Here is a 26,282-nt window from a genome sequence, read left to right as displayed (position 1 = left end):
GTAGCAGTCGCGCGGTTCCGGACTGAAGCGCCTAGAACCGCTTGACCACACCGGCCGGCGAGGAAAGTTTCCAATCGATTTCTCGTACACAGACAGCAGTTGACCGGCGTTGCCTGGTGAAACGTTGTTGTGATGCCTCGTGTAAGGAGGAGAAATGCGTACCATCACGTTTCCGACTTTGATAAAGGTCGGATTGTAGCCTGTCGCGATTGCGGTTTATCGTATCGCGACATTGCTGCTCGCGTTCGTCGAGATCCAATGACTGTTAGCAGAATATGGAATCGGTGGGTTCAGGAGGGTAATACGGAACGCCCTGATGGATCCCAACGGCGTCGTATCACTAGCAGTCGAGGTGACAGGCATCTTATGCGCATGGCTGTAACGGATCGTGCAGCCACGTCTCGATCCCTGAGTCAACAGATGGGGACGTTTGCAAGACAACAACCATCTGCACTAACAGTTCGACGACGTTTGCAGCAGCATGGACTATCAGTTCGGAGACCATGGCTGGGGTTACCCTTGATGCTGCATCACAGAGAGGAGCGCCTGCGATGGTGTGCTCAACGACGAACCTGGGTGCACGAATGGGAAAACGTCATTTTTTCGGATGAATCCAGGTTCTGTTTACAGCATCGTGATGGTCGCATCCGTGTTTGGCGACTCACTTCTTGTTCGCATTGACGGCACTTTGTACAATGGACGTTACATTTCAGATGTGTTACGACCCGTGGCTCTACCCTTCGTTCGATCCCTGCGAAACCCTACATATCAGCAGGATAGTGCACTACCGCATGTTGCAGGTCCTGTACGGTCCTTCCTGGATACAGAAAATGTTCGACTGCTGCCCTGGCCAGCACATTCTCCAGATCTCTCACCAATTGAAAACGTCTGGTCAATGGTGGTCGAGCAACTGGCTCGTCACAATACGCCAGTCACTACTCCCGATGAACTGTGGTATCGTGTTGATGCTGCATGGACAGCTGTACCTGTACAAGCCATCCAATCTCTGGTTGACTCAATGCCCAGGTGTATCAAGGCAATTATTACGGCCAGAGCTGGTTGTTGGTTGTTCTGGGTACTGATTTCTCAGGATCTGTGCACCCAAATTGCGTGATAATGTAATCACATGTCAGTTCTAGTATAATATATTTGTCCAATGAATACCCGTTTATCATCTGCATTTCTTCTTGGTGTAGCAGTTTTAATGGCCAGTAGTGTAGATCGAACCGTACTGCCTAACCACGTTTAATGTGAAACGAATCGGAAGCACCAAATTGTGACCCGTTTGTGATAAACCGCACTTGAAGCTATTCTCACCGGTGGCGACGACTCATGGAGGAATGATCTGTTTCTGCTGTAGCCAGCCGAGGCAGCACCTCGTCAGTGATGGTGTGAGGAGCTGATTCTCGAGAGAGCAGACTGTGTCTCCCTCTGCGGCTCCCAGTCAAGTCTGCCTTCTTCCACATGTTTATCCACACCGTCTCCGTGCCTCGAGACAGTGTCCTAATCTGTTTCCCTATCCAGAGTGCCAAATATTCAACACTTCCTCTCTGTTCCTCACAAGTTTGATAAACTTAATTCAAGAAATGTACCTTCTCCATAAGCCTTTTTTTCACTCACCTACACTCCTGGAAATTGAAATAAGAACACCGTGAATTCATTGTCCCAGGAAGGGGAAACTTTATTGACACATTCCTGGGGTCAGATACATCACATGATCACACTGACAGAACCACAGGCACATAGACACAGGCGACAGAGCATGCACAATGTCGGCACTAGTACAGTGTATATCCACCTTTCGCAGCAATGCAGGCTGCTATTCTCCCATGGAGACGATCGTAGAGATGCTGGATGTAGTCCTGTGGAACGGCTTGCCATGCCATTTCCACCTGGCGCCTCAGTTGGACCAGTGTTCGTGCTGGACGTGCAGACCGCGTAAGACGACGCTTCATCCAGTCCCAAACATGCTCAATGGGGGACAGATCCGGAGATCTTGCTGGCCAGGGTAGTTGACTTACACCTTCTAGAGCACGTTGGGTGGCACCCGATACATGCGGACGTGCATTGTCCTGTTGGAACAGCAAGTTCCCTTGCCGGTCTAGGAATGGTAGAACGATGGGTTCGATGACGGTTTGGATGTACCGTGCACTATTCAGTGTCCCCTCGACCATCACCAGTGGTGTACGGCCAGTGTAGGAGATCGCTCCCCACACCATGATGCCGGGTGATGGCCTGTGTGCCTCGGTCGTATGCAGTCCTGATTGTGGCGCTCACCTGCACGGCGCCAAACACGCATACGACCATCATTGGCACCAAGGCAGAAGCGACTCTCATCGCTGAAGACGACACGTCTCCATTCGTCCCTCCATTCACGCCTGTCGCGACACCACTGGACGCGGGCTGCACGATGTTGGGGCGTGAGCGGAAGACGGCCTAACGGTGTGCGGGACCGTAGCCCAGCTTCATGGAGACGGTTGCGAATGGTCCTCGCCGATACCCCAGGAGCAACAGTGTCCCTAATCTGCTGGGAAGTGGCGGTGCGGTCCCCTACGGCTCTGCGTAGGATCCTACGGTCTTGGCGTGCATCCGTGCGTCGCTGCGGTCCGGTCCCAGGTTGACGGGCACGTGCACCTTCCGCGGACCACTGGCGACAACATCGATGTACTGTGGATACCTCACGCCCCACGTGTTGAGCAATTCGGCGGTACGTCCACCCGGCCTCCCGCATGCCCACTATACGCCCTCGCTCAAATTCCGTCAACTGCACATACGGTTCACGTCCACGCTGTCGCGGCATGCTACCAGTGTTAAAGACTGCCATGGAGCTCCGTATGCCACGGCAAACTGGCTGACACTGACGGCGGCGGTGCACAAATGCTGCGCAGCTAGCGCCATTCGACGGCCAACACCGCGGTTCCTGGTGTGTCCGCTGTGCCGTGCGTGTGATCATTGCTTGTACAGTCCTCTCGCAGTGTCCGGAGCAAGTATGGTGGGTCTGACACACCGGTGTCAATGTGTTCTTTTTTCCATTTCCAAGAGTGTATATTCTTTAATGCCAAGATAAATTAAGTTTTGGTGCTGAAACTTCTTTTTCTCTTGGTTTTGATAAGTGTTTCAGTTTACCTATCTCACGATTTTTGCCTTATGCTTTCTGACGTTAACACTGTTTCTAGCTTCTTCACGGTTGAGATTGAGATCATACAATCCGTGAAAATAAAAATTCCTTGATTTTCCGTCCGCAGTGACGCCTTAATTGCGTATTGCTTACTTAGGCTTATTTTTGTTTTACGTTACTCAGTAATGGTGTTACGCTTGGGAACATTCCACCTTTATCCTTTTAAACGTCTCACAAATGTGTGCTTCCGTGACCTCCCTCAGCAGACCAAAATTTAATATAGCAGTGCTTCTAAAAACCGCCTCTGTCTGACGGTTTATAGTGATGTAGTGGACGGTGTAGTCGGGCAATGATATAGGCAAAAATTCTGCGCTGACTACAGTTCCGTAACGGAACTCTTGAACGAGAAATCTATCAGTGTCCTTTTTGCTGTTTCTTTTCGTGTTACTTCGAGTTCTGACATGCTTGCCCTCCCTCCTGTCCTACTCCAATTCTACCATTGTTTTTAATGTTCTTTTGGATATATTTTGTGTCGTCAACCCTTTTTATTTTCTAGCGACCCCTCCTTGTTTCTTCCTGCAAATATCTGTTTCTCACATGCTGTGCTAGTTCTCGGCTGCCCATTACAATTCAACAATGCTTTGAAACCCTGTATATCAATGTAAGGTAATCTATGTTGTTGCAGATCAATTCTGATAACTCTCACTACTGTAGTACCGCTACCCAGTCTTTAAGAATAAATTACAAGTCTTTAGTAAATGTAATGAGAAGTAGTGTGGAAGCTGCAGTGGAGCATTTGTTTACAGCAGCGAGTGGTGATATATGGGTCACAATAACAGACACGCAAGGCTGTTACAAAGCCAAAATAGTCGAGCCAACAGTAAACTGTACTGCACAGTGGCAAGTGTGTAGGCGTCGGGGCGATGTTAACTACACCAGGACAAGTCTCTTTTTGTAGGTGACATGACTAGTTGCTGGGTTTTAGTGAAGGAAATGCATGCGAGAGGCTTATACCGGGTGGTTATAATTAAACTTTCTCTATTTAACACGTTAAAACAAGGAAACTAGTTATCGTACCAAACTTGGTAGTATTAATTCAAAGACAGGGGGAAGAGAAATAATGCACAATAAATTCAATTGCTGTTACGGTGCATCGTACCATTACATACCGGTACCATTACTGCTACAAAAGGGACTCAATGTGGTGCTACGGTCGCAGGTTCGAATCCTACCTCGGGCATGGATGTGTGTGATGTCCTTAGATTAGTTAGGATTAAGTAGTTCTAAGTTCTACGGCACTGATGACCTCAGATGTTAAGTCCCATAGTGCTCAGAGCCATTTGAACCATTTTTTTCAGTATGGTGCCCATCAGTGTCCACAAGACTCTGAAAGCTGAGCAGAACGAATCATGTCCGTAGATGTGCTGGCTATCTCTCCTGATGTGCTGCGCTTCAGATCAGCACACATATGAATGTAGCCCTGGTAAACCCTGTCCTTCAGGTAGCCCCAAAACCAGAAATCACGGGGAGTAAGATCAGGTGATCGTGCCGGCCAAGCATTTGGAAACAGTCGGCTGATAATTCGATCGTTTCCAAATTTTTTTTCGGAGAAGCAGGTGAACTTCTCAAGCAATGTGCGATGGGGCCCCATCTTGCATGAAAGCTGTTGAGCTCAATGTGTCTCTCTCCTGTAGGACGGGTATGACATGCTGGCGAAGCATGTCGCAGTAATGCTGCCCAGTCACACTGCACGTCTTTGGTCCTAGAGCGCTAACTTGTTCAAAAAAGAATTAGCCGACCCACGGGATGTTCAACTGTCGCGACACAGTCGCACACTGCCTGTCAATCGGGAATTGAGCGCAGCGTTGTCTGCCATAGCAACAGCGATTTCATCAACCACCTGTGGTGCAACCAGTCGTTGGTTCAAATGGTTCAAATGGATCTGAGCACTATTGGACTTAACTTCTGAGGTCAGCAGTCCCCTAGAACTTAGAACTACTTAAACCTAACTAACCTAAGGACATCAGACACATCCGTGCCAGAGGCATGATTCGAACCTGCGACCGTAGAGGTCGCGCGGTTCCAGACTGTAGCGCCTAGAACCGCTCGGCCACCCGGCCGGTCCAGTCGTTGGCCTCTTCCGGGAGCGACGTCCAGTTCTCCAGTTGATTCGAACTTTTTCATCATGTTTCGCATAGCAGGTGGACCAAGAGGTTCCTTCCGTAATCCTTTCAGCCGACGATATTCTCGACGTTGCAGCTGCAGCATTACTGTTGTTTTGATAATAGAGCTTCATCAATAGTGCCCTGCTCCATTAGTTGAAGCTCATATTGACACTTCAACAAGCGCACTGCGACTGGTCTAGTGTGTAAGACTATGAATCGCGATGACTGAGCACGGCACCTGGTGGCTATAGTTAGAACTGGACGGTGTCGCTGTGACACACAGAAATCATGCACCCCATACTCTGGACATTAATGCTACTAAGTCTGGTACTCTTAGAATAATTAGTTTCCCTGTTATAATGTGTTAAGTAGGGGAAGTTAAATTATAACCACCCTGTAGATAACTCTTAATTTTGAGGCAGGAGTCGTTTCTCGTCACCGGAAACCAGCACCACCGCTATGATGCCAGAGCCACGCCAGATAACGAGAAGACTGGGCACTACCAGCGGTAGCCATGGGTTCGAGACCAGGCTGTGCCTGCTGCCAGCGTTAAGTCTAGGTGCCACAGCCGTGCCAAACTGCCATCCATGCCTGTTGCTGCCGACACTGACTTCCCAGTGGCACTTGGCACCAAAGTGTGAGCCGCCATCTGACTCCCGTCCAGAGCAGAGTGAGGAGCTATGTGGGCTCCATGACGTTGAAGAAAGTGGTGCATTGCTAACTGAGCCGTGTGTGGCTCGTGTTCCCGCCATCATGTATTTTACACCTTGTTTTGTAACGTACTTCCACCTCACTACGTTAATTTAAATTACTACTGTCACTGAGTTGCTGCTTTGCCTGACCTTGACTGGTGCTAGCAGCGCGCTTCGATGTATCCCCTCTCGTAGAATCTTTGCTCAACTGATATTACTTCCCGGTTATTGCGTGTCGTAGGGGGTTCGGGTCGCGAGTTCGGGTCTGCAAGTCAGTTGGAACGCGTCTGGAGTGCAGTCCGGATCTGCCAGTCGGGGAGTTGCAATGCGGCACTAGTGCAGTCGGGTTGGAGCAGCAGTGAGGTCTGCGTCGACATGGCTCGCCCGACCATTGCCACCACGCATCACCTGAGCCAGACCACGGTCTTGGTGGATCGTCAGTCGGTCGTCCTACCGGACGACGCGTTTTGGCTCACCGATCATTCTTGAGTCGACTGTGTGTGTTCGCATCGTCTTCCGATTTGTCTTCGTGCGTCCTTAGTTACTGTTGGGTATTGTTCAGGTCTTCGTGCAAGTTTTTGTCAGGTTGTGTGTGTAGTTCGCGTTATTTCCACTGATGACTGTTTTAGATGTTGTCGGCATTCTGGGAGGAGACGGTCGGTTGCTGCAGACCAGGGAAGTTATCTCCGCGCGGTGCAGTTGGCTGGGTCCGCTGGCGGTCCCTGTGCAGTGTCGGACCGTGTGTGAAGCTGTCCGATCGCTACGAGCATCGTGGTTCACCGACCCAGGACGTCAAAGCTGAATAGTGGTTTCAACTACCCAAGTCACATGCATTCATGTTGTGTGGTTCGTTTCGGTGGTTCGCTGTTGGGGAGGTTTTCCTGTGAGCAACACCAAGTGTTACTATTGTTGAAATTTAGCCTCCATGCGGCGCAGTTAACTATATTGGTTGACTATAATTCGAGTGCACTAGCGGAATTTTCTGCCTTTTGACCTTTAGTGTTCCGGTTACCTGCCCTGGCCACTAACGTAATTTCAGGCAGCGTCCTTTCCTTACCTATTGTTGCTATCCAACATGGTGTGTAACTTTGACAGCTAATACATATTTCAGGGTGGATGATCACGTTCGTAACCTTTTGTGTTTGAGTTCTCATATACTGATTGGTGGCAAGCAAGTCGTTGTGTCACTCGGTCGCCGGCCGATGTGGCCGTGCGGTTCTAGGCGCTTCAGTCTGGAACCGCGCGACTGCTACGGTCGCAGGTTCGAATTCTGCCTCGGGCATGGATGTGTGTGATGTTCTTAGGTTAGTTAGGTTTAAGTAGCTCTAAGTTCTAGGGGACTGATGACCACAGATGTTAAGTCCCATAGTGCTCAGAACCATTTGAACCATTTTGTCAGTCGGTCCGTGGCTGTCTCCTGGTTGGGTTCCGATGGATCAAGTGTAGTTGGGCTCACCACCTGTCTCGCCTAAGTGAACGAGGGCAGACCGACCTCCCTGGAGACTTCTGAGCGCCGTTTTCTTTATTGTCCTTCTGACTGGTGTTTAATTGTCAGTTAATTGTGGGCCTTAAGCCGCTTAAAATCTTATTCTTGAAATTATCCTTTAAGGAAAAACGTTGAGGCCTTCTGAATTAAAAGATTATGGTAATATATTTTCAAATTTTCAAATTTAATTGTGGCCCTCAGCTGCTTGTATTACACATTGCATATGTTTGTTCTATCTACTTTTGTCTCGAGGCTTTCCAGCCTAGCTGTGATACCATATATATTTTAATTATTTTATTTACTATTAACTGGATTTTTATTTTGTTGATTTTTAAGATTTCTTGTTTGGAGGCCCTCAGCCACGAAATAATTGCCTTTTTGAAGCATGTAGTTCTAAAGGTTGGTTATGTGCCGTTTTGGGTGAAGGTGTTATTAAATTATAATAAATTACAATTTTGAGTGAACCTGACCGACACCTTATTTGGCCCTTTCCCCAATCCTAATCACTTGTTCTGCCCTGCAGGTTTAGTGGAGCGTCTCACTGGCATTAATGGCCAGGTCCTCTGAAGTTTGTCAGCCTACTGACAACAATGCTGTGTGCTAGGTCAGCAGCCATGGCAGAAGCTGTTACAAATATGTCAGCTACTTCCAGTGACAACAGAGAGGGGCATGGTCGCCTCGATACATCGTGTACTGAAGTCAATAAAAGTAATTCTTAACTGTCAACAATGTTTACAGTGAGCAATTCGATCCCGCCACTCACCACCATACCGTTCAGAGAGGTGTCAGGAGGCTGACGTCGCCGCAATATAAGCAGGCCGTTTGACACTCAGCGTGGAAAAATATCACCTTGTGATGGAAGGAGTTAATTATTTGGGCCATATCATTAGTAAAGATGGTGTAAGAACTCATTCTAAGTTGGTACAGGCAGTGCAAGATTTTCCAGTACCAGGAACAACCAAGGAGTTGCAATTCTTCCTGGGCTACAAGAATTATTACAGGAAGTTCAAGAAGGGATTTACGGATATTGAAAAACCACTTACACAATCGTTGAAAGAAGGTGTTAAGTTTGTAGGGTCAGAAGAACGTCGTGGATCATTTGTTGAAAAATATGTTAATGTCAAGTCCATTGTTGATGATTCCAGACTCTCAAAAGGAGTTCAAATTATCATGTGATGTGTTGAGTCATTCACTTGAGTGTGTTTTAAGTCAGGAAATGGGTGGAGAGGCACATCCTGTTGCCTTTTGCATCAAGACAGTTGACTGGAGTCGAAAGGAATTACTCTATAACAGAGAGAGGCAAGCTTAGGTCGGTGTACAGAGTAACATGCTTCTGGCGTTACCCGCACGGTAGAAAATTCAAAGCAGTGTTGGACCACATAGCTTTGAAGTGGTTACTAGTTTTGAAGGACCCATCCAGCTGATTAGCAAGGTGTGCATGGAAAGTCATTGAATTTGAGTACGAAGTAATCCACAAACCTGGGAAGAAACATGATAATGTGGGCAGGTTCGGCAGAAATATAGCGGTAATACAGACACTAGGTCAGAACTTTGGGGAATGACAAACAGCACAGAGTGCCGACGAGGAGTGTAGACAGTATGGCAAACAACAGTGGATTATTATGTACAGAAACGAAATTTTGACCACAAGTGGTGGTTCCAGCGAAGTTGAAGCTAGAAGTATGATGCGAAGTGCATTATCACACCTTATCAGGCTATAGGGAATGCAGAACGCCGAATCGGAGAGTGGCAGAAAAGTACTGTTGAAAGGGAAGGTAAGAATGATGTTGACCAATACGTCAGAAATTGTGTGGGTTGTGCAAAGGCGGCACATTTAAATGAGAAGCAGGCACTGTTACAGAGGTTGCCTGAAACTGTTCTGTTTCACTGAGGTGGAGATGTTAGGCCCATTCAACTGAACACCAGCAGGTAATCACTTTGTGCTGACTATAATAGACCATTTCGGTATATCCATTGTGGATGACGAACTGAAACTGTGATTTAAATTGGTGTCTTTCTAATTGTTCAACGACCTTGATAAAATTCCTCTGTTAGTTTGTGGATGAAGTGGATCAGTCCTCAATTTTTATACTTTTAACAACAGTCACATCTGGCATGTATTTCGTCCCCTGGTCTACAATTACTGTCTATGGCACCTCTGTAAGGTGGCAGAATAAATGGTCAGATTCGCACCTTCCATGAGAGCTTTATACATCGCAACGAGAAGGTGAATATGACACCTGACTTAATTCGGAGGTTATGAGAACATTTGCCTATCAGTATGTAATGCAAAAAGGGATGACAGTCAATTGTCAGTAATTAACATACCGTTCCTATATAATGCATGTCTTTGAGTGGAAGGTGGAACAGGCAATGCGAGTCGTTTTTAGTTTGAAAAGCCAGGTGGACAATGGTGTAGTGAAGATGCGTGCTGCAGGGGTTACGACTGAAACCACTTAAAGGGGTGGCAAGAGGAAGGTTAGCGACTCTGAACAGGTGATTCAGGAGGGAGGACCACGTGTAGTGGCACATCTGCACAAGGGACAGAGAAAAAGCTTTAGAAAGCTGCGTTTCGGAATTCCAACGGGATACGAACAAAAATTAGTTACGCATTTCGATCACGTGTCCAGCGAGTGCGACACATGGAAAGGTCAATGTACCATACTTTAGACGTCTACAACGGGCACAAAACATTCGACTGGCGGAAACGCACTAGGAAGGAGAAAAATACTGAATTTTCGACGCAGTTTGATAGAAGGGACATTGCGATTGGTAGAGAGAGTTTCCACAAAATAAGAGGAACGCTCCTAATGGTCGGAAAAAGCGGTGACGTGAAGAATGAATGAAACCAACTGGGGGAGGATGCTCCGCCATGAGTAGGACAAGAGAGAAATTTTTGGGGACACTTCTCTTAACTGGCGTCAAGTGCAGAACAGAGCACTTAACGCTTTGCATGGCGCAGAGAAGAAATTTGTGTGGACACTTCGTTCACAGCGGCTGCAATCCAGCTAGAGATTAATTGTAGCAACGTTTAGCTCCAACTGTGGAGAAATGAACCAGCCAAATTAGTTAATTGTTCTTGCAATAACTGAGGGGGCATTATAATATGCATGCTGCTCCAACCATACGCGTGTATATCGCCATGTACTAAGACTAGGGCTGAGATATGTTTTCTTACATAACAAGAAACATAGGGGAGGTTTCTGCTGAAAAATTCAGCAAAGACGTGATTAGTTTTGTAGGAATTTCAGTGGGAGAGAGCGGCCTTGGAGTCGGCAGCTCGTCGCAGCTTAAGGTAAATACTGCATGCAGAGGCGTAAACTTTGTTGGTTCACCAGCTTGCGTTCACTGTAAGCTCGAGGGGCCTTGGGTAATCTTGCCCTCAAATTTGTCACATAACTAACCATCCACCGTAGATTTGATTGTCATCCTAAATAGTACCGAACTTAGAACCGGAATCGGATGATTTTCGTAGTACTGACCAACATCATAACGTATGTGTAGGAGCAATTCTGTAAAGAAACTTCCAATTAAAGTTTCATATTATTGTGCTTAGGATTAATATTCTTTAAGAGAGTTAATATTCAATATTGTTGTGTATAGAATTATTTCACTTTTTGATGTTGGCGGGATGCATTATCCATTGTGCTGTTTTTAAGATGTTGAGTTGAAAACTATGTAAAAGTTGTAATTTTATGCTAAAATTTGCGACATTAAACTTGTCATTTCAACTTACACAGTTGTTCTCCATTCTAGAATAAGCCCCCATGTTCACCTCTAGATTCAATACACACCTGTTAATCACCAATACCTGCGCTACTGTGATTGTTGCTGGTTCAGAATAGGCACCATCTGTGTGTAACGAGAAAAATGGTCTATTATTGGCATTTATCTGGTAGTAAATTAAATATGCAACCAGTCGATTTTTTACGATTTATTCAACCGTGAACATGTTTTCGAGCCACTGCAGGCTCATGGATCGTCATGGTGACTTGAGAAGAGTGAGGAGCTATGTGGGCTCCATGATGTTGAAGACAGTGGTGCATTGCTGACATTAATGGCCCACGTGGCAATGAAGTAAAGGCAGTGGTGTGTCTGCGGGCAGACGGACTACTGGAGTCAACACATCATGAACAGGAAAGTTCAGACTGGTGTGGCTACCAACGAACTCGCGACTTCGAGGCAGTCGCGAGAACGGCACGTCGATCCGCGGAAGGCAATAAAGCGCGGATCAGAACCAAGTATGAGACACGAGAAGTCGTCACCCAAATGTAGAATATCCAAAGAGTAGGTCCAAACCGAGGTTCGAAGATAGTGAATGGCACGCAACGTACAGCTTCACGCAGTACTTTAGATGACTGTCGGGTTATTCCGCTCAGGTTCTGAACGGACTTAGTTGGTTGCCAAGAGCAGTACCAGTGTAAATATTTGGATAAGAACAACTATAATTTTGGCTGAAATTGGAATACTTGGACGACCTTGCTTGTACATTCAGCAACAAGTACTTCAGTAGAAAGCAATATAGTTCAAGAGCTGACGAGCAGAAAGTAGGGAACTTACAAATTAATGTAATAGACACTATCTGATCACCAATATCCGAACACCCGTAACTGGACATAAATATAGAGTGTTTAGAGCCTTCTTCTTTACGACGACTTGATCTCAGCTGGGGATAATTTCGTAAGGTGCCTGAATGTCTGTGGACGAATGGCAGCACACTCTGCCTCAAGAGCTGAAATCAAAAAAGATAGTTATGTTGGACGCTGGGGTCTGGAGCGAAATTGACGTTCTACCTCATCCCAAAGGTGTTCCATTGGCTTCAAGTCAGGGCCCTGGGCATACCAGTTTATTTCAGAGATATGACTGTCCACAAACCATTGGCTCACAGATGCTGATTTATGAAAAAAAATGGTTCAAACGGCTCTGAACACTATGGAACTTAACATCTGAGGTCCTCAGTCCCCTAGAACTTAGAACTACATAATCCTAACTAACCTAAGGACATCACACACATCCATGCCCGAGCCAGGATTCGAACCTGCGACCGTAGCGGTCGCGCCGTTCCAGACTGAAGCGCTTAGAACCGCTCGGTCACACCGGTCGGCCTTTAAGACAGAGGGCACTGTCTTGCTGATTAAAGTAATCATTGCATTCGAACTGTTCCTCTACTGTACGTAATACACAATGTTGTAAAATGCGTTCGTGTCGTTCCCTATCAGCGTTTCTTAAGTGCAATAAGGGGACTATACCCTACCGGTGAAAAACACTTTCGCCTCCTCTGTACTTCGCTGTAGGTAAAGTTTTCCAGATTTTTTCCCAAACCCAATCCCTTCCACAGAATTTCCACAAGATATAGCGCGACTCATCAGTTCAGATCACTCTTTTCCAGTTATCCATTGCCTAGTGGCGTCCTCTTTACACCACCTCTAGCTTCGCTTAGAAATGACTACGGAAATGTTTACGCTGTTATTTTTAACTTCCTACGCACAGTCATTGCTCTTGCTGCACCCTTGGGAGCAACTTGCAACACACGAGTGACTCCTTTCGCGGATTTCGTGCGATGTTTTACAACCACCTTCAGCTCCCTCGTTACTCAGGTGACATCCAATGAGCAGCCCACGTTCGAAATCACTCAGCTCTCCTGACTGACCCTTTTTTAATCATCAGCTTTCTGACCGGTTCGATGTGGCCCACCACGAATTTCTCTCGCGTGCCAACCTCTTCATCTCAGAGTAGTAATTGCAGCCAACCAGCCAACGTCCTCAATTATTTGCTGAATGTATTCCAATCTCTGTCTTCCTCTACAGTTTTAGCCCTCTACGGCTCCCTCTAGTACCATGGAAGTCATTCCCTGATGTCTTAACGGATGTCCTTATCAGTGTTCCCCATATGTTCCTTTCCTTTCCGATTCCGCGCAGAACCTCCTCATTCCTTACCTTATCAGTCCACCTAATTTTCAACATTCGTCTTAGCACCACATCTCAAATGCTTCGATTCTCTTCTGTTCCGGTTTTCTCCTCAGACCATGTTTCACTACCACACAATGCTGTTCTCCAGACATACATTCTCAGAAATTTCTTTCTCAGATTAAGGCCTATGTTTGATACTAGTGGACTTCTCTTGGCCTGGAATGCCGTTTTTGCTATTTCTAGTCTGCTTTTGATGTTCTCCTTGCTCCGTCCGCCATTGGTTATTTTGCTGCCTAGGTAGCTGAATTCCTTAACTTCAACCGCTTCAGACAATCAATCCTGATGTTAAGTTTCTCGCTGTTCTCATTTCTGCTACTTCTCATTACTTTCGCTTTTCTTTGATTTACTCTCAGTCCATATTCTGTACTCATTAGATTGTTCATTCCATCCATCAGATCACGTAATTCTTCTTCACTTTCATTCAGGATAGCAATGTCATCAGCGAATCGTATCACTGATATCCTTTCACCTTGAATTTTAATTTCACTCCTGAACCTTCCTTTAATCTCCACCATTGCTTCTTCGATGTACATATTGAACAGTAAGGGTGAAAGACTACATCCCTGTCTTACACCCTTTTTAATCTGAGAACTTCGTTCTTGGTCGTCCAATCTTATTATACCGTCTCGGCTCTTGTACCTATTGTATATTACCCGTCTCTCCGTATAGCTTACCCCTATTTTTCTCAGAATTCCGAACATCTTACACCATTTTACATTGTCGAACGCTTTTTACAGTTCGACAAATCCTATCATCGACCGCAACGTCGGAATTGCCTCTCTGGTGCCTTTACCTTTCCTAAAACCAAACAGATCATCTATCAGATCCTTAATTTTCTTTTCCATTCTTGTATATATTATTCTTGTGAGCAACTTGGATGCATGAGCTATTAATCTTATTGTGCGATAATTATCGCATTTGTCAGATCTTGCAGTCTTCGGAATGGTGTGGATGATATTTTTCTGAAAGTCAGATGGTATGTCGCCAGACTCATACAATCTGCACAATAACGTGAATAGTCCCCCTATGATGGAATTTTGTCTATTCCTTCCGCCTTATTTGACCTTAAGTCCTCCAAAGCTCTCTTAAATTCTGATTCTAATACTGGATCCCCTATCTCTTCTAAATCGACTCCTGTTTCTTCTTCCAGCTCATCTGACAAATCTTTCCCCTCGTAGAGCCCTTCAATGTACTCTTTCCAATTATCCGCTCTCTCCTCTGCATTGCAGTCTTAGTGTTATCACCCTTGCTTTTAATTTCCCCGAAAGTTATTTTGACTTTCCTACATGCTGCGCCAGTCTTTACAACAAACATTTCTTTTCCGATTTCTTCAGAATTTTCATGCAGCCATTTCATCTTACCTTCCCTGCACTTTCTATTTATTTCAATCTTCAGCGACTTGAATTTCTGTATTCCTGAATTTTCATGAACATTTTTGTACTTCCTTCTTTCATGGATCAACTGACGTATTTCTTTTGTTATCCATGTTGTCTTTGCAGTTACCTTCTTTGTACATGTGTTTTTCTTTCCAACTACTGTGATTGCCCATTTACGAGATGTCCATTTCTCTTCAGTTGTACCAACTACTGAACTATTACTTACTGTTGTATCTATAGCCTTAGAGAAGCAAGCGTATCTCGTCATTCCTCAGTACATCCATATCACACTACTTTGCGTATTGATTCTTCTCGACTAATTTCGTAAACTTTGGCCTACTCTTCGTCACTATCGCATTGTTGTCTGAGTCTATATTTGCTCTTGTACGTCTTACAATCCAGCACCTGATTTCAGAACCTCTATTTGACCATGAACTAATCTAATTGAAATCTTCTCGCATCACCCGACCTTTCCAAGTATACCTCCTCCTCTCGTGTTTCTTAAAATGAGTATTCGCTATTAGTAGCTGAAATTTATCACAGAACTCAATTAGTATTTTTCGCATCTCATTCCTTGTCCCAAACCCATATTCCCCTGTAACATTTTCTTCTGCTTCTTTCCCTAAAACCGCATTCCAGTCCCCCATGACTATTAGGTTTTCGTCTCTCTTTACGTACTGCGTTACACTTTCAGTATCCTCATATACTTTCTCTCTCTCTTCATCTTCAGCTACCGACGTCAGCATGTATAGCTAAATTATCGTTGGCGGTGTTGGTTTGTTGTCAGTTCTAATAAGAACAGCCCTGTCACTGAATTGTTCACAGTAACAGTCTCTGCCCTACCTTCCTACTCATAACAAATCCTACTCCCGTTATACCATTTTCTGCTGTTGTTGACATCACCCTTTTCTCATCTGGCCAGAAATCCTGGCCTTTTTTCCATTTCACTTCACTGACTCCTACTGTACCTAGATTGGTACTTTGTACTTCCCTTTTCAGATTTTCTAGCTTCCCTACTCGGTCCAAGCTTCTCACATTCCACGCCCCGAATCTCACAACGATTTCCTTTCGTTGGCTATTCAGTCTTTTTCTCAGGGACACCTCCCTTTTGGGAGTCCCCTCCCAGAGATACGAATAAGGGACTACTCCGGAATCTTTTGCCAACAGAGAGTTCATCATGACACTTTTTCAATTGCAGGCCACATATACTGTGGATATACGTTATGTATCCGTGCCTTTTTCATCCTCATGCCTTTGATCATTGCTGATTTTTCCACCTTTAGGGGCAGTTTTCACCCGAAGGACATGGGAGTGCCCTGAACCTCTGTCCGCTCCTTCGCCCTCTTTGACAGTGCCGTTGGTCGAATGAGGGTGACGTCTTATGCCGGAAGTCATTGGCCGGCTGATTATTAATGAAGATTTAAGCGCTGCCGGGTTTGGAACCCTGGCCCGAGGACGTTTTTATTACTAATGAAAGACGCTACCCTTAGACTAGGGTGAGTGATGGTCAGTGTCAATTACACATTTTGCTCTAAGCTGAGACCACAAGATACACAGTCAACATACCCGTCTTCAAATTTTCTGAGTAACGCAACGTTTCAGACTTATGAAAGTGAAGCTAAAAGCTGAAGAACTCACCAACGGCCAAGGCAGATTCTAGCATAGGTCCAGCGACGGCTGACACCAGAGACTCGGCCAGGATGAAGAGTACCAGGACGTCTGGAGCGAGGACGATCAGCAGCCTGCTGGCCACGTGGGCGACCAGGCACAGGAACTGCTGCGGACGCCGGCCGTACCTACAGTCACAAACACCTCATACTTCCTGCCAAATTAAAACTGGGCGCTTGACCATGATTCGTGACTACAGCCAGGAACCTTGCCTCTCACTGGCAGTGCGCACACCGAGGGAGCTATCCACTCTCCACTGATTTTACAGGTTTTCTTTTGCCAGGACCTCTCTCCTACTTTCCAAACTTCACAGGAGTTTTCTTCCGGGACTATCAAACCTGGAGAGCCGGAAACGATGCTATTGGCTGTGTCCAGCCATTTCACAGCCATGTTCTCTTCCAGGAATGTAGTACCCCCTCTAGCTCCGGTAATGGCCTCAGTTTGGTGGGGAAGAGAGTTCAAAAGTGTCTTCACCACGTCATATCCAGCTGAAGCCTCTCACTGGTATTGTGAAGGGTCCACTTTTACGTGGAGCCCGATTTTGTAAAATATTTCGTGAAAAATGACATGAAATGGTTATCATACGTAGGAGATACTGTATCTTTGGCAACAATGAACAAAAGATGTTGCCTGAGTGGCAGAATCGATTGTAAGTGGGAGAGCGCGGAGCGCAGTAGCGGTTGCCGTTGCACTCTGTTGCTTTTAAGTATGCAGCAATGCAATGTGGCTTTTGCTAATTTTACAGTACTGACCCTTGAATGTAGGAACCAAGTATTTTCCATCAGATTTTATGTATAGGTTGATTAAATGTGTCCGATTTGTAATATTTTGTGTGTTTTGTAATCCTGATACAGACAAGTGAAATTCTGGAATCTATTTTGTTAAACGATGTTAGACTTTTGCCGTGTAACAACCCAAGTCTCTTTAATTACGTCAGTAAGTGAGAACTGTAGAATAATTGTGAAGTTGACTGATTTTGAAGTTAATGTAAAATGTTTCAGACTAGATTTTGTGAAGGAGAAACTTTGTTTTGAATACAGTTTTCGAAATGAAGATGTCGGTCTTAGCAAATACCGTTATCAGTACCTAATCTTTTTCGATGTCCTGTTTGTTTAAATCCAATGAGTATTTTTTAAAAGAAATTATTTTTCAACCAGAATTAGAAAAGTATTAATGTTTGTAACAGTTGCACTGCGGGCAGCATTGCACACTGCTGAGACAATATCCAAAATTATCACTGAACATTTGCAAGGCTATTCATTTATCAACTAATATACTGACGTTATTTGTGTGAAGCTATTTTACGGCCGGCATTGCACTTCTCTGAGCCAAGATTGACTATTTTGTATGTCTACTGTGAAGAGAACAAAGTAACAAGATTATGTCCGTTGCGACTCGAGAGCTAAGGAAAATGTATTTCATTGTTTATTTGCATTGGAAATTTTATCAGTTTACTGCGCAGGGTAATAGAACTTGGTGCTCACGAGACTGAGGAAATTTCAGAGGGATTGAGTTCATTACAGGCATTACATACTGGTTTTTCCAGGTGAGGTTGTTTAATTTTTCTTTGGATTCCAGTAAAACTGATTAAGCACACCATTTGTTCAACAGCACATTACACAGTAAAATCATCATTAAAGAACGTAACACTATATAGAGCCTTTAGAGCTACTAAACTACGGCGATGTTAATTGCTTCGTTAACCAACTTTGATTGCATACGGAGCCGTTGTGCACAGCGACTACAGATTATTACGAAGAAGAATAGGGACAGAGCATTCTTGCATATCCAAATTTCAGCTATAGTAGCCATCTTCAGCGGTAAAATGCAAAGAAATTGCAGAATCAGAATTGATTTACATAAAACGATAAGTAAAACATCATGTTATCCCATGAAAATGATGCATTTTAGTCAACAGACCATCTGAGTGAGTTATAAACCAACGAACTCCCACCAGTAAATGTCACCAGACGACTTTACTGGTTTAGAGACAGAAGAAAACTGAAGTTGTTGTTAACAACAAGTACAGCAGCCTCGTTAGCATCATGTAGTGAAAGTAAGGCCCAGCAAAGTCCAAAATGAAACTAACCCAATTTCTTTCCGATATAGTGGTTTAAAACTAATTTTTAATTAAATAAAATTAGCAAGTATACTTTCATATCGCCATTAAATACACCAAGAAATGCCGATTTACAATATATTGATTAATATGTTACTGGTGAAACGATCCAGCAAATCTTATGCAACAGACCGTAATTGCTTCGTATAGCTGTCCCCAACAGAACTGTTACATCACATTCGAAATAAGAATTTTAAAAATTTCTGAAAGTCGTCTTCATAACATACACTACTGACCATTAAAATTGCTACACCAAGAAGAAATGCAGATGATAAACGCGTATTCATTGGACAAATATATTATACTAGAACTGACATGTGATTACATTTTCACGCAGTTTGGGTGCATAGATCCTGAGAAATCAGTACCCAGGACAACCACCTCTGGCCGTAATAACGGCCTTGATATGCCTGGGCATTGAGACAAACAGGGCTTGGATGGCGTGTACAGGTACAGCTGCGCATGCAGCTTCAACACGATACCACAGTTCATCAAGAGTAGTGACTGGCGTATTGTGACGAGCCAGTTGCTCGGCCACCATTGACCAGACGTTTTCAGTTGGTGAGAGATCTGGAGAATGTGCTGGCCAGGGCAGCAGTCGAACATTTTCTGTATCCAGGAAGGCCCGTACAGGACCTGAAACATTCGGTCGTGCACTATCCTGCAGAAATGTAGGGTTTCGCAGGGAGCGAATGAAGGGTAGAGCCACGGGTCGTAACACATCTGAAATGCAACGTCCACTGTTCAAAGTGCAGTCAATGCGAACAAGAGGTGACCGAGACTTGTAACCAATGGCACCCCATACCATCACGCCGGGTGATACGCCAGTATGGCGATGACGAATACACGTTTGCAATGTGCGTTCACCGCGATCTCGGCAAACACGGATGCGACCATCATGATGCTGTAAACAGAACCTGGATTCATCCGAAAAATGACGTTTTGCCATTCGTGCACCCAGGTTAGTCGTTGAGTACACCATCGCAGGCGCTCCTGTCTGTGTTGCAGCTGATAGTCCATGCTGTTGCGAACGTTGTCGAACTGTTGTCTTGCAAACGTCCCCATCTGTTGAATCAGGGACCATCGCAGGCGCTCCTGTCTGTGATGCAGCTGATAGTCCATGCTGTTGCGAACGTTGTCGAACTGTTGTCTTGCAAATGTCCCCATCTGTTGACTCAGGGATCGTGACGTGGCTGCATGATGCGTTACAGCCATGCGGATAAGATGCCTGTCATCTCGACTGCTTCCTAGTGATACGAGGCCGTTGGGATCCAGCACGGCGTTCCGTATTACCCTCCTGAACCCACGGATTCCGTAATCTGCTAACAATCATTGGATCTCGACCAACGCGAGCAGCAAAATAGCGATACGATAAACCGCAATCGCGATAGGCTACAATCCGACCTTTATCAAAGACAGAAAGGTGATGGTACGCATTTCTCCTCGTTGCGCGAGGTATCACAACAACGTTTCACCAGGCAACGCCGGTCAACTGCTGTTTGTGTATGAGAAATCGGTTGGAAACTTCCCTCATGTCAGTACGTGTAGGTGTCGCCACCGGCGCCAATCTTGTGTGAATGCTCTGAAAAGCTAGTCATTTGCATATCACAGCATCTTCTTCCTGTCGGTTAAATTTCGCGTCTGTAGCACGTGGTCTTCGTGGTGTAGCAATTTTAATGGCCAGTAGTGTAGTTACATAGCAACTGGAATTCGTTCAGAGCTAAAATCTAGTGTAGTCGCTGGTATCATAGTGATCGACTAAGCAGTTAATTTGAGAGAAATATAGAAGTTCATACAAATCTTTTTTGAAGAGCTGTTAAATATTTTAATTTTTATTTCGATTGTGATGTAACCATTGGGTAGGGTCAGCTGTAGTACCCAATTAATGGTCTTTTGCAGAAGATTTGATGGATCGTTTCGCCTCTAACATATTAATCAACACATTGTAAATCGGCATTTCTTGATGTATTTTAAAGGTGATATGCAAATATATATCTTGTTTAGATAAAAATGAGCTTTAATCTACTACATCGGAAAGGAAATGGGTTTGTTAGTTTGCGGACTATGCATGGCGTTACTTACACTACATGACGCTGACTAAGGCTGCTGTACTTGTTGTAAACAACAACCTCTGTTTCCTTCTGTCTGTACACCATTAAAGTCGTCTGGTGACATTTACTGGTGGGAGTTCGTTGAATTATAACTCACTCAGATTGTATTTTGATTGAAATGGATTATTTCTATAGAATAGCGTGGTGTTTTACTTATTGTTTTATGTAAATCGGTTCTGATTCTGTGATTTTCTTGCATTTTAGCGCTGAAGATGGCTATTTTAGCTGAAATCTGGATATGCAAGAATAATAGGAAACCAACTGGACTGCGACTGATTGCTGTGTTTGTATCTTTCCGCATGATTGCTATGTTTCGGGCCAAACATTTTATTTGGTATTAAGATCGGATGATTTAGTGTGTTAGTCGAGGTGCGAAAGTGGGCCTCAATCTTTGTCAGATGAGTACTCATCTTTTTAAACGTGACTGGTGACATAATGGAACACAAAGTGTCCACAGCGTACTCACCACAAAGGCAAAGAAGGAAGGGCAACGGTTGGTCACCGACAATGTTGAAAAAGATCCTCTGTTTCATGTTCACTGTAAACTGAATGGACTTGGTAGGAAAATCACCTGTGCAACTTCCAGAATCACCTCCGTCCCGAAACACACCCTCCGCACTCTGCGCGTTAGATGCCTCATTTGGACGTTGGTGTTCTTGATGCCTTGTATCATTTACAAAGAGAAGAAAATGGGGCTAGTCGGGCTACATTGCACTCTCCCGGTTAGGAACCAGGGGCATTCAATAAGTAATGCAACACATTTTTTCTCGGCCAATTTCGGTAGAAAAGATCCGGAATTTGTTGGAGGTCATTGTGGAATATCCCCGCTTCAGACCCTGAAGTTTCCTGAATTTCCGGTTGTCGGCAGCGCTACATGTAGCCTTCAAAATGGCACCTGTAACGCAGATGCTTTCTAAACAGAGAACAATAATTGAGTTTCTTTCGGCGGCAAACCAGAGCGTCGAAATTATTCATAGGCACTTACAGAATGCCTACGGGGACTCGGCAGTGAAGAAAAGGCGATGAGTCTTTAGGCGAAGCGTCTCTCATCATCGCAAGAAGGTTGCGCAAACCTGTCCGATCTCCCGGCACGCGTAACTATCACTCCTGCAATGTTGTATCGTGCGGACACTCTCATTCGAGGCGATCGACGGATTACAAACATCTCGCTGCACCACTACACGCCTCTGTTGGTGGTGCTGCCACACTTGTCCACCAGTTGGGGTATTCAAACGTGTGTGCCCCCTGGATTCCTCGCCGCCTACACATCTTCCGATTTCCACCTGTTTGGCTCAATGAAGGATGCACTTTTCGAAAAGCAGAACGTAGATGGTGGGGAGATTATTGATGCAGCAAGACATTGGCTCCGACGTCCGACGTCGACCAGTAAAGTGGTACCATACGAGCGTACAGGTCCTTCCAATTAGGTGGTGTAAGGCCGCCGCATTGAATGGAGATTATGTTGATAAATAGGGTTTTGTAGCCTAAAAATTGGGGAAAAATATGGTGAATTGGAAACCCGAATAAAGCCAATATGTTTTCAGAAAAAAAGTTTGCATAACTAATTGAACACCCTCATATTTGAAGACAACTGTTGATAGTACGTGTTGTGCTACTCACCTACGTACAAAAAGCGCTCTGTCTTCAGACCACAAGTGGCCCATCAGGACCATCCGACCGCCGTGTCATCCTCAGTTGAGGTTGCAGATAGGAGGGGCGTGTGGTCAGCACACCGCTCTCCCGGTCGTTATGATGGTGTTCTTTGACCGGAGCCGCTACTATTCGGTCGAGTAGCTCCTTAATTGGCGTCACGAGGCTGAGTGCACCCCAAAAAATGGCAACAGCGCATGGCGGCTGGATGGTCACACATCCAAGTGCCGGCCACGCCCGACAGCGCTTAACTTCGGTGATCTGACGGGAACCGGTGTTTCCACTGCGGCAAGGCCGTTGCCGATATTGATGATGATGTCCCATACTCCGAGGAGCAGAGGGAACGATGTGGGAGACCCGCACCGCCATACTAGGCAAGGCCCAGCGGAGGTGGTTTGCCATTGCCTTCCTCCGACCGTAATGGGGATGAATGATGATGATGAAGACGACACAACACCCAGTCATCTCGAGGCAGGTAAAATCCATGACCCCGCCGGGAATCGAACCCAGGAGCCCGTGCGGGGGAAGCGAGAACGCTACCGCAAGATCACGAGCTGCGGACACCTACGTACAGGATGATCTTAATTATTAAAGCACATAGATATTTGTTAACGAAAACTGTTGCTCCAAACGCTACCGTACTTACAGTCCAGTATCTACGAGGGTAATCCCAAAAGTAAGGTCCCCTTTTTTTTATAAGTACAGAACTCTGTTTGTGTGGCAGTTGGTCACACTGTTATGAAGAGTGCTTCACGCATTGTGTGTAAACATGCGCACGCTGCACTAAGGCGCTAAGTCTTGGCTTGGCAGCCGTTGAGAATGGAGATCCCGTTGGATGTTACCGCCAAGTGCGAATTGCGCCCATTTATTCGGTTTTTCAACGCAAAGGGCACTGCACCGATTGAAATCCATCGCCATTTGACGGATGTGTATGGTGAGTCGTGTGTGGATGTCAAAAATGTTCGTAAGTGGTGTAGAGAGTTTGTAGCTGGTCGGACCGAAATTCACGACGAACAAAGGAGCGGGAGACCATCAATTTCTGAGGAGACAGTCTTGAAGATTGGGCGAAACATGCGTGAAAATCGGCGGATCACCCTGGATGATCTCTGCACGTTGGTTCCTGAGGTTTCCCGAAGCACCACTCACAGAATTTTAACGGAAACACTGAACTACAGCAAGGTGTGCGCAAGATGGGTGCCACGCATGCTGACTGAGGACCACATGCGGCAACGAGTTGATGTTTCCCGCGCATTTCTTCATCGCCTTGCAGCAGAACAGGACAACTTTCTGGACTCAATTGTCACGGGTGACGAATCCTGGGCACACCACTTTACACCTGAGACCAAGCAACAATCACGCCAGTGGCGGCATCCTTCTTCGCAAAAGCCGCGGAGCTGGACGTACAAAAACTGCCACAGCGTCTACAAAAATGCATCGACAGAAAAGGTGATTATGTCGAAAATAGCTAAATGTTCAAGCTGTAAACTGATGTAAACCATTGTAGAAATAAACAGGTCTATGTAATTATAAAAAATAGGAGACCTTACTTTTGGGATTACCCTCGTACATGCCTAATTGGGACACTGATTAAATTTTCATCCATATGAAGACTTATTTTCAAGAACAGAAAACAGCTATTCCAATAGATGAAGAACAGTATGAATACGTGACGGCTGTTGGAGGGTTTGTAACGTTAGTGGAACTAATATTATTAATATTAGCTGGAACTTCTCATCAGCTGGAAATGGTAACACAATACGTCCGGATGACGTGCACGTGTAGCTTACGCTATGGCCATCTTTCGGATTTACAGAAAGGTCGCATAATTTACGGGAGAGACATGAGAGCATCACAGCGGTAGATCGCGCAGGAAATTCGCTGTAAGGCCTCGGCTCCTACAAGCGGCTGGCTGGTCTGGTGAAGACAGGTAACCTCGCCCGCACGGTGAAAGCAGCACTATCGTTTTGAAGCACCGTTTCCAGAACCGACAGCGGTCTTCTGCTTTGGAGCAGAGTGGAAACCCTGAACCAGAGACGCAGAGCAATCTGGTATCGGATGCAAATTTCTCCACCACCGCTATCGGGTGGAGAACAGTAGGATACCCTTTACTGGGTTAGGGAAGCACTACATGCAGAAAGCAGCTGGTAGGGTAGTGTAGAACATAAGGCGTGCGTATGTGGGTTCATTAGGAGAGAGAGATCCCTCACAGGCCTGACAAGACACCCTCTGAGTCCAGACAGAGTAGCATTCATTGTAGGAGATATGAGAAAGAAAATGTTAATGTATTGTTACTTAACAGCAAGAGCATCTATGGAAAGGTCTCGGAACTAACCTCACTATTTAACGCTAACAATGCCCACATAGCACTTAGGACGGAAAACTGGGTGAAACCAGAGGTTGGCAGCAACGAATTATAAATTCCTACTCGAATGTTTATTGCAAAGATAGTTGAACGCTAATGATGGATGCGTGATCATAGCAATAAAAAATACGATAATATCTAGTGAGATTAGTTCAGACTCTGAACGCGAAATAATTTGGGTGAAGATAAGTTCAAAGGTAGATCGAACGTGATCATCGGTGCTTTTATAGAATCCCTGTCCCAGCAATAGTAGTGGTGGAACAGCTGAGGGAAAACATGGAGAACACTTCGCGTAAATTTCCTAGTCACGTTACAGTTTTAGGTGGGGATGTTAACTTACCAGCTATAGACTGGGAGTCTCAAATTATTAGAATGGGTAGCAGGGATAGAGAAGTATGTGAAATTGTAGTGGGTGCCTTATCCGAAAATTACCTTGAGCAGTTAGTGAGACCGAGCGAGGTGGCGCAGTGGTTAGACACTGGACTCGCATTCGGGAGGACGACGGTTCAATCCCGCGTCCGGCCATCCTGATTTAGGTTTTCCGTGATTTCCCTAAATCGCTCCAGGCAAATGCCGGGATGGTTCCTTTGAAAGGGCACGGCTGACTTCCTTCCGTAATCCGATGAGACCGATGACCTCGCTGTCTGGTCTCCTTCCCCACACAACCCCAACAGTTAGTGAGAGAAGATAGCATCTTAGTCCTGCTGGTGGCAAATGTGCCCGAACTTTTCGACTCAGTTAGTGTAGAACAGAGAATCAATGATCATAACGCTGTTACGATTTTTAATAGGAATACAAAGATAGGTAGGAAGATCTTACTGTTTAGTACGAGAGACAAGAGACAAATTTAAGATTACATGACAGGTCTTCACGAAAATTTCATGTCGAATACTGACACAATGTTGAGCATCAATGGACAAAGTTCAAGAGCATCGTACAATACACTTTAGACAAGTATGTATCGAATAGAATTGTACAGATAGAAACGACCCGTCGTTTGGCAACCGTGTTAGGGAGCTTTTACGAAAGCAGAAAGAGCTTCACTGGAAATTTTAGTGCAGCCAAAGCGTCACAAATAAAAAAAATTAAAAGAAGCCAAAAGTACCGTGAGGAGGGATGTGTGTGAAGTGTTGAACTAATACGACAGAAAAACTAGCTACCAACTTTACAGAAAAAAGTAAGAAGTTCTGTGTTACGTTAAATCATTAAACAAATGGAAGCCATCTGTACGGAATCTCTGTGCCCATAATGGCACTAAAACAGAATGATACAGTAAAGTCCGGAATACTAAACGTCTTGTTCCAAAACTGTTTCACGAGAGAAGATCATATTGTAGTTCCTCCCTGAAGTCGTCTCACGAACGAGAAAATGATAAATATGGAATAAGTGAAGGAGGGATACAAAAGCAACTGAAATCACTCAACACAGGCTAGGCTACTGCACCTGACAGGATACCAGTTCGATTCAGCACAGAGTATGAGAAAGAGATTGCCTCTATTGTGGCAGCAGTGTACCATAGGTCTCTAGAAAAGCGAAGCGTTCCTAATGATTGGGAAAAAATCACAG

The 26,282-nt window shown here is 45.2% G+C and overlaps 1 protein-coding gene and 1 pseudogene across 1 annotated transcript in view; both read right to left on the bottom strand.

Moving 5' to 3' along the window:
* LOC126474625 (solute carrier family 22 member 7-like) overlaps positions 1–26,282 on the bottom strand; it is a 146,242-nt gene that overhangs the window by 112,095 nt on the left and 7,865 nt on the right. Inside the window, exon 2 of the mRNA XM_050102104.1 lies at positions 16,445–16,602. Coding sequence (XP_049958061.1) covers positions 16,445–16,602 — 158 coding nt within the window. The remainder of the gene's footprint in view (positions 1–16,444; positions 16,603–26,282) is intronic.
* Positions 22,540–22,656, bottom strand: LOC126475799 (5S ribosomal RNA; annotated as a pseudogene).

This window comes from Schistocerca serialis, chromosome 4 (assembly GCF_023864345.2).
Source record: "Schistocerca serialis cubense isolate TAMUIC-IGC-003099 chromosome 4, iqSchSeri2.2, whole genome shotgun sequence".
NCBI lineage: Eukaryota > Metazoa > Arthropoda > Insecta > Orthoptera > Acrididae > Schistocerca > Schistocerca serialis.
The sequence above is the reverse complement of the archived record's forward strand: the minus strand, read 5'-3'. Positions and strand labels throughout refer to the sequence as shown.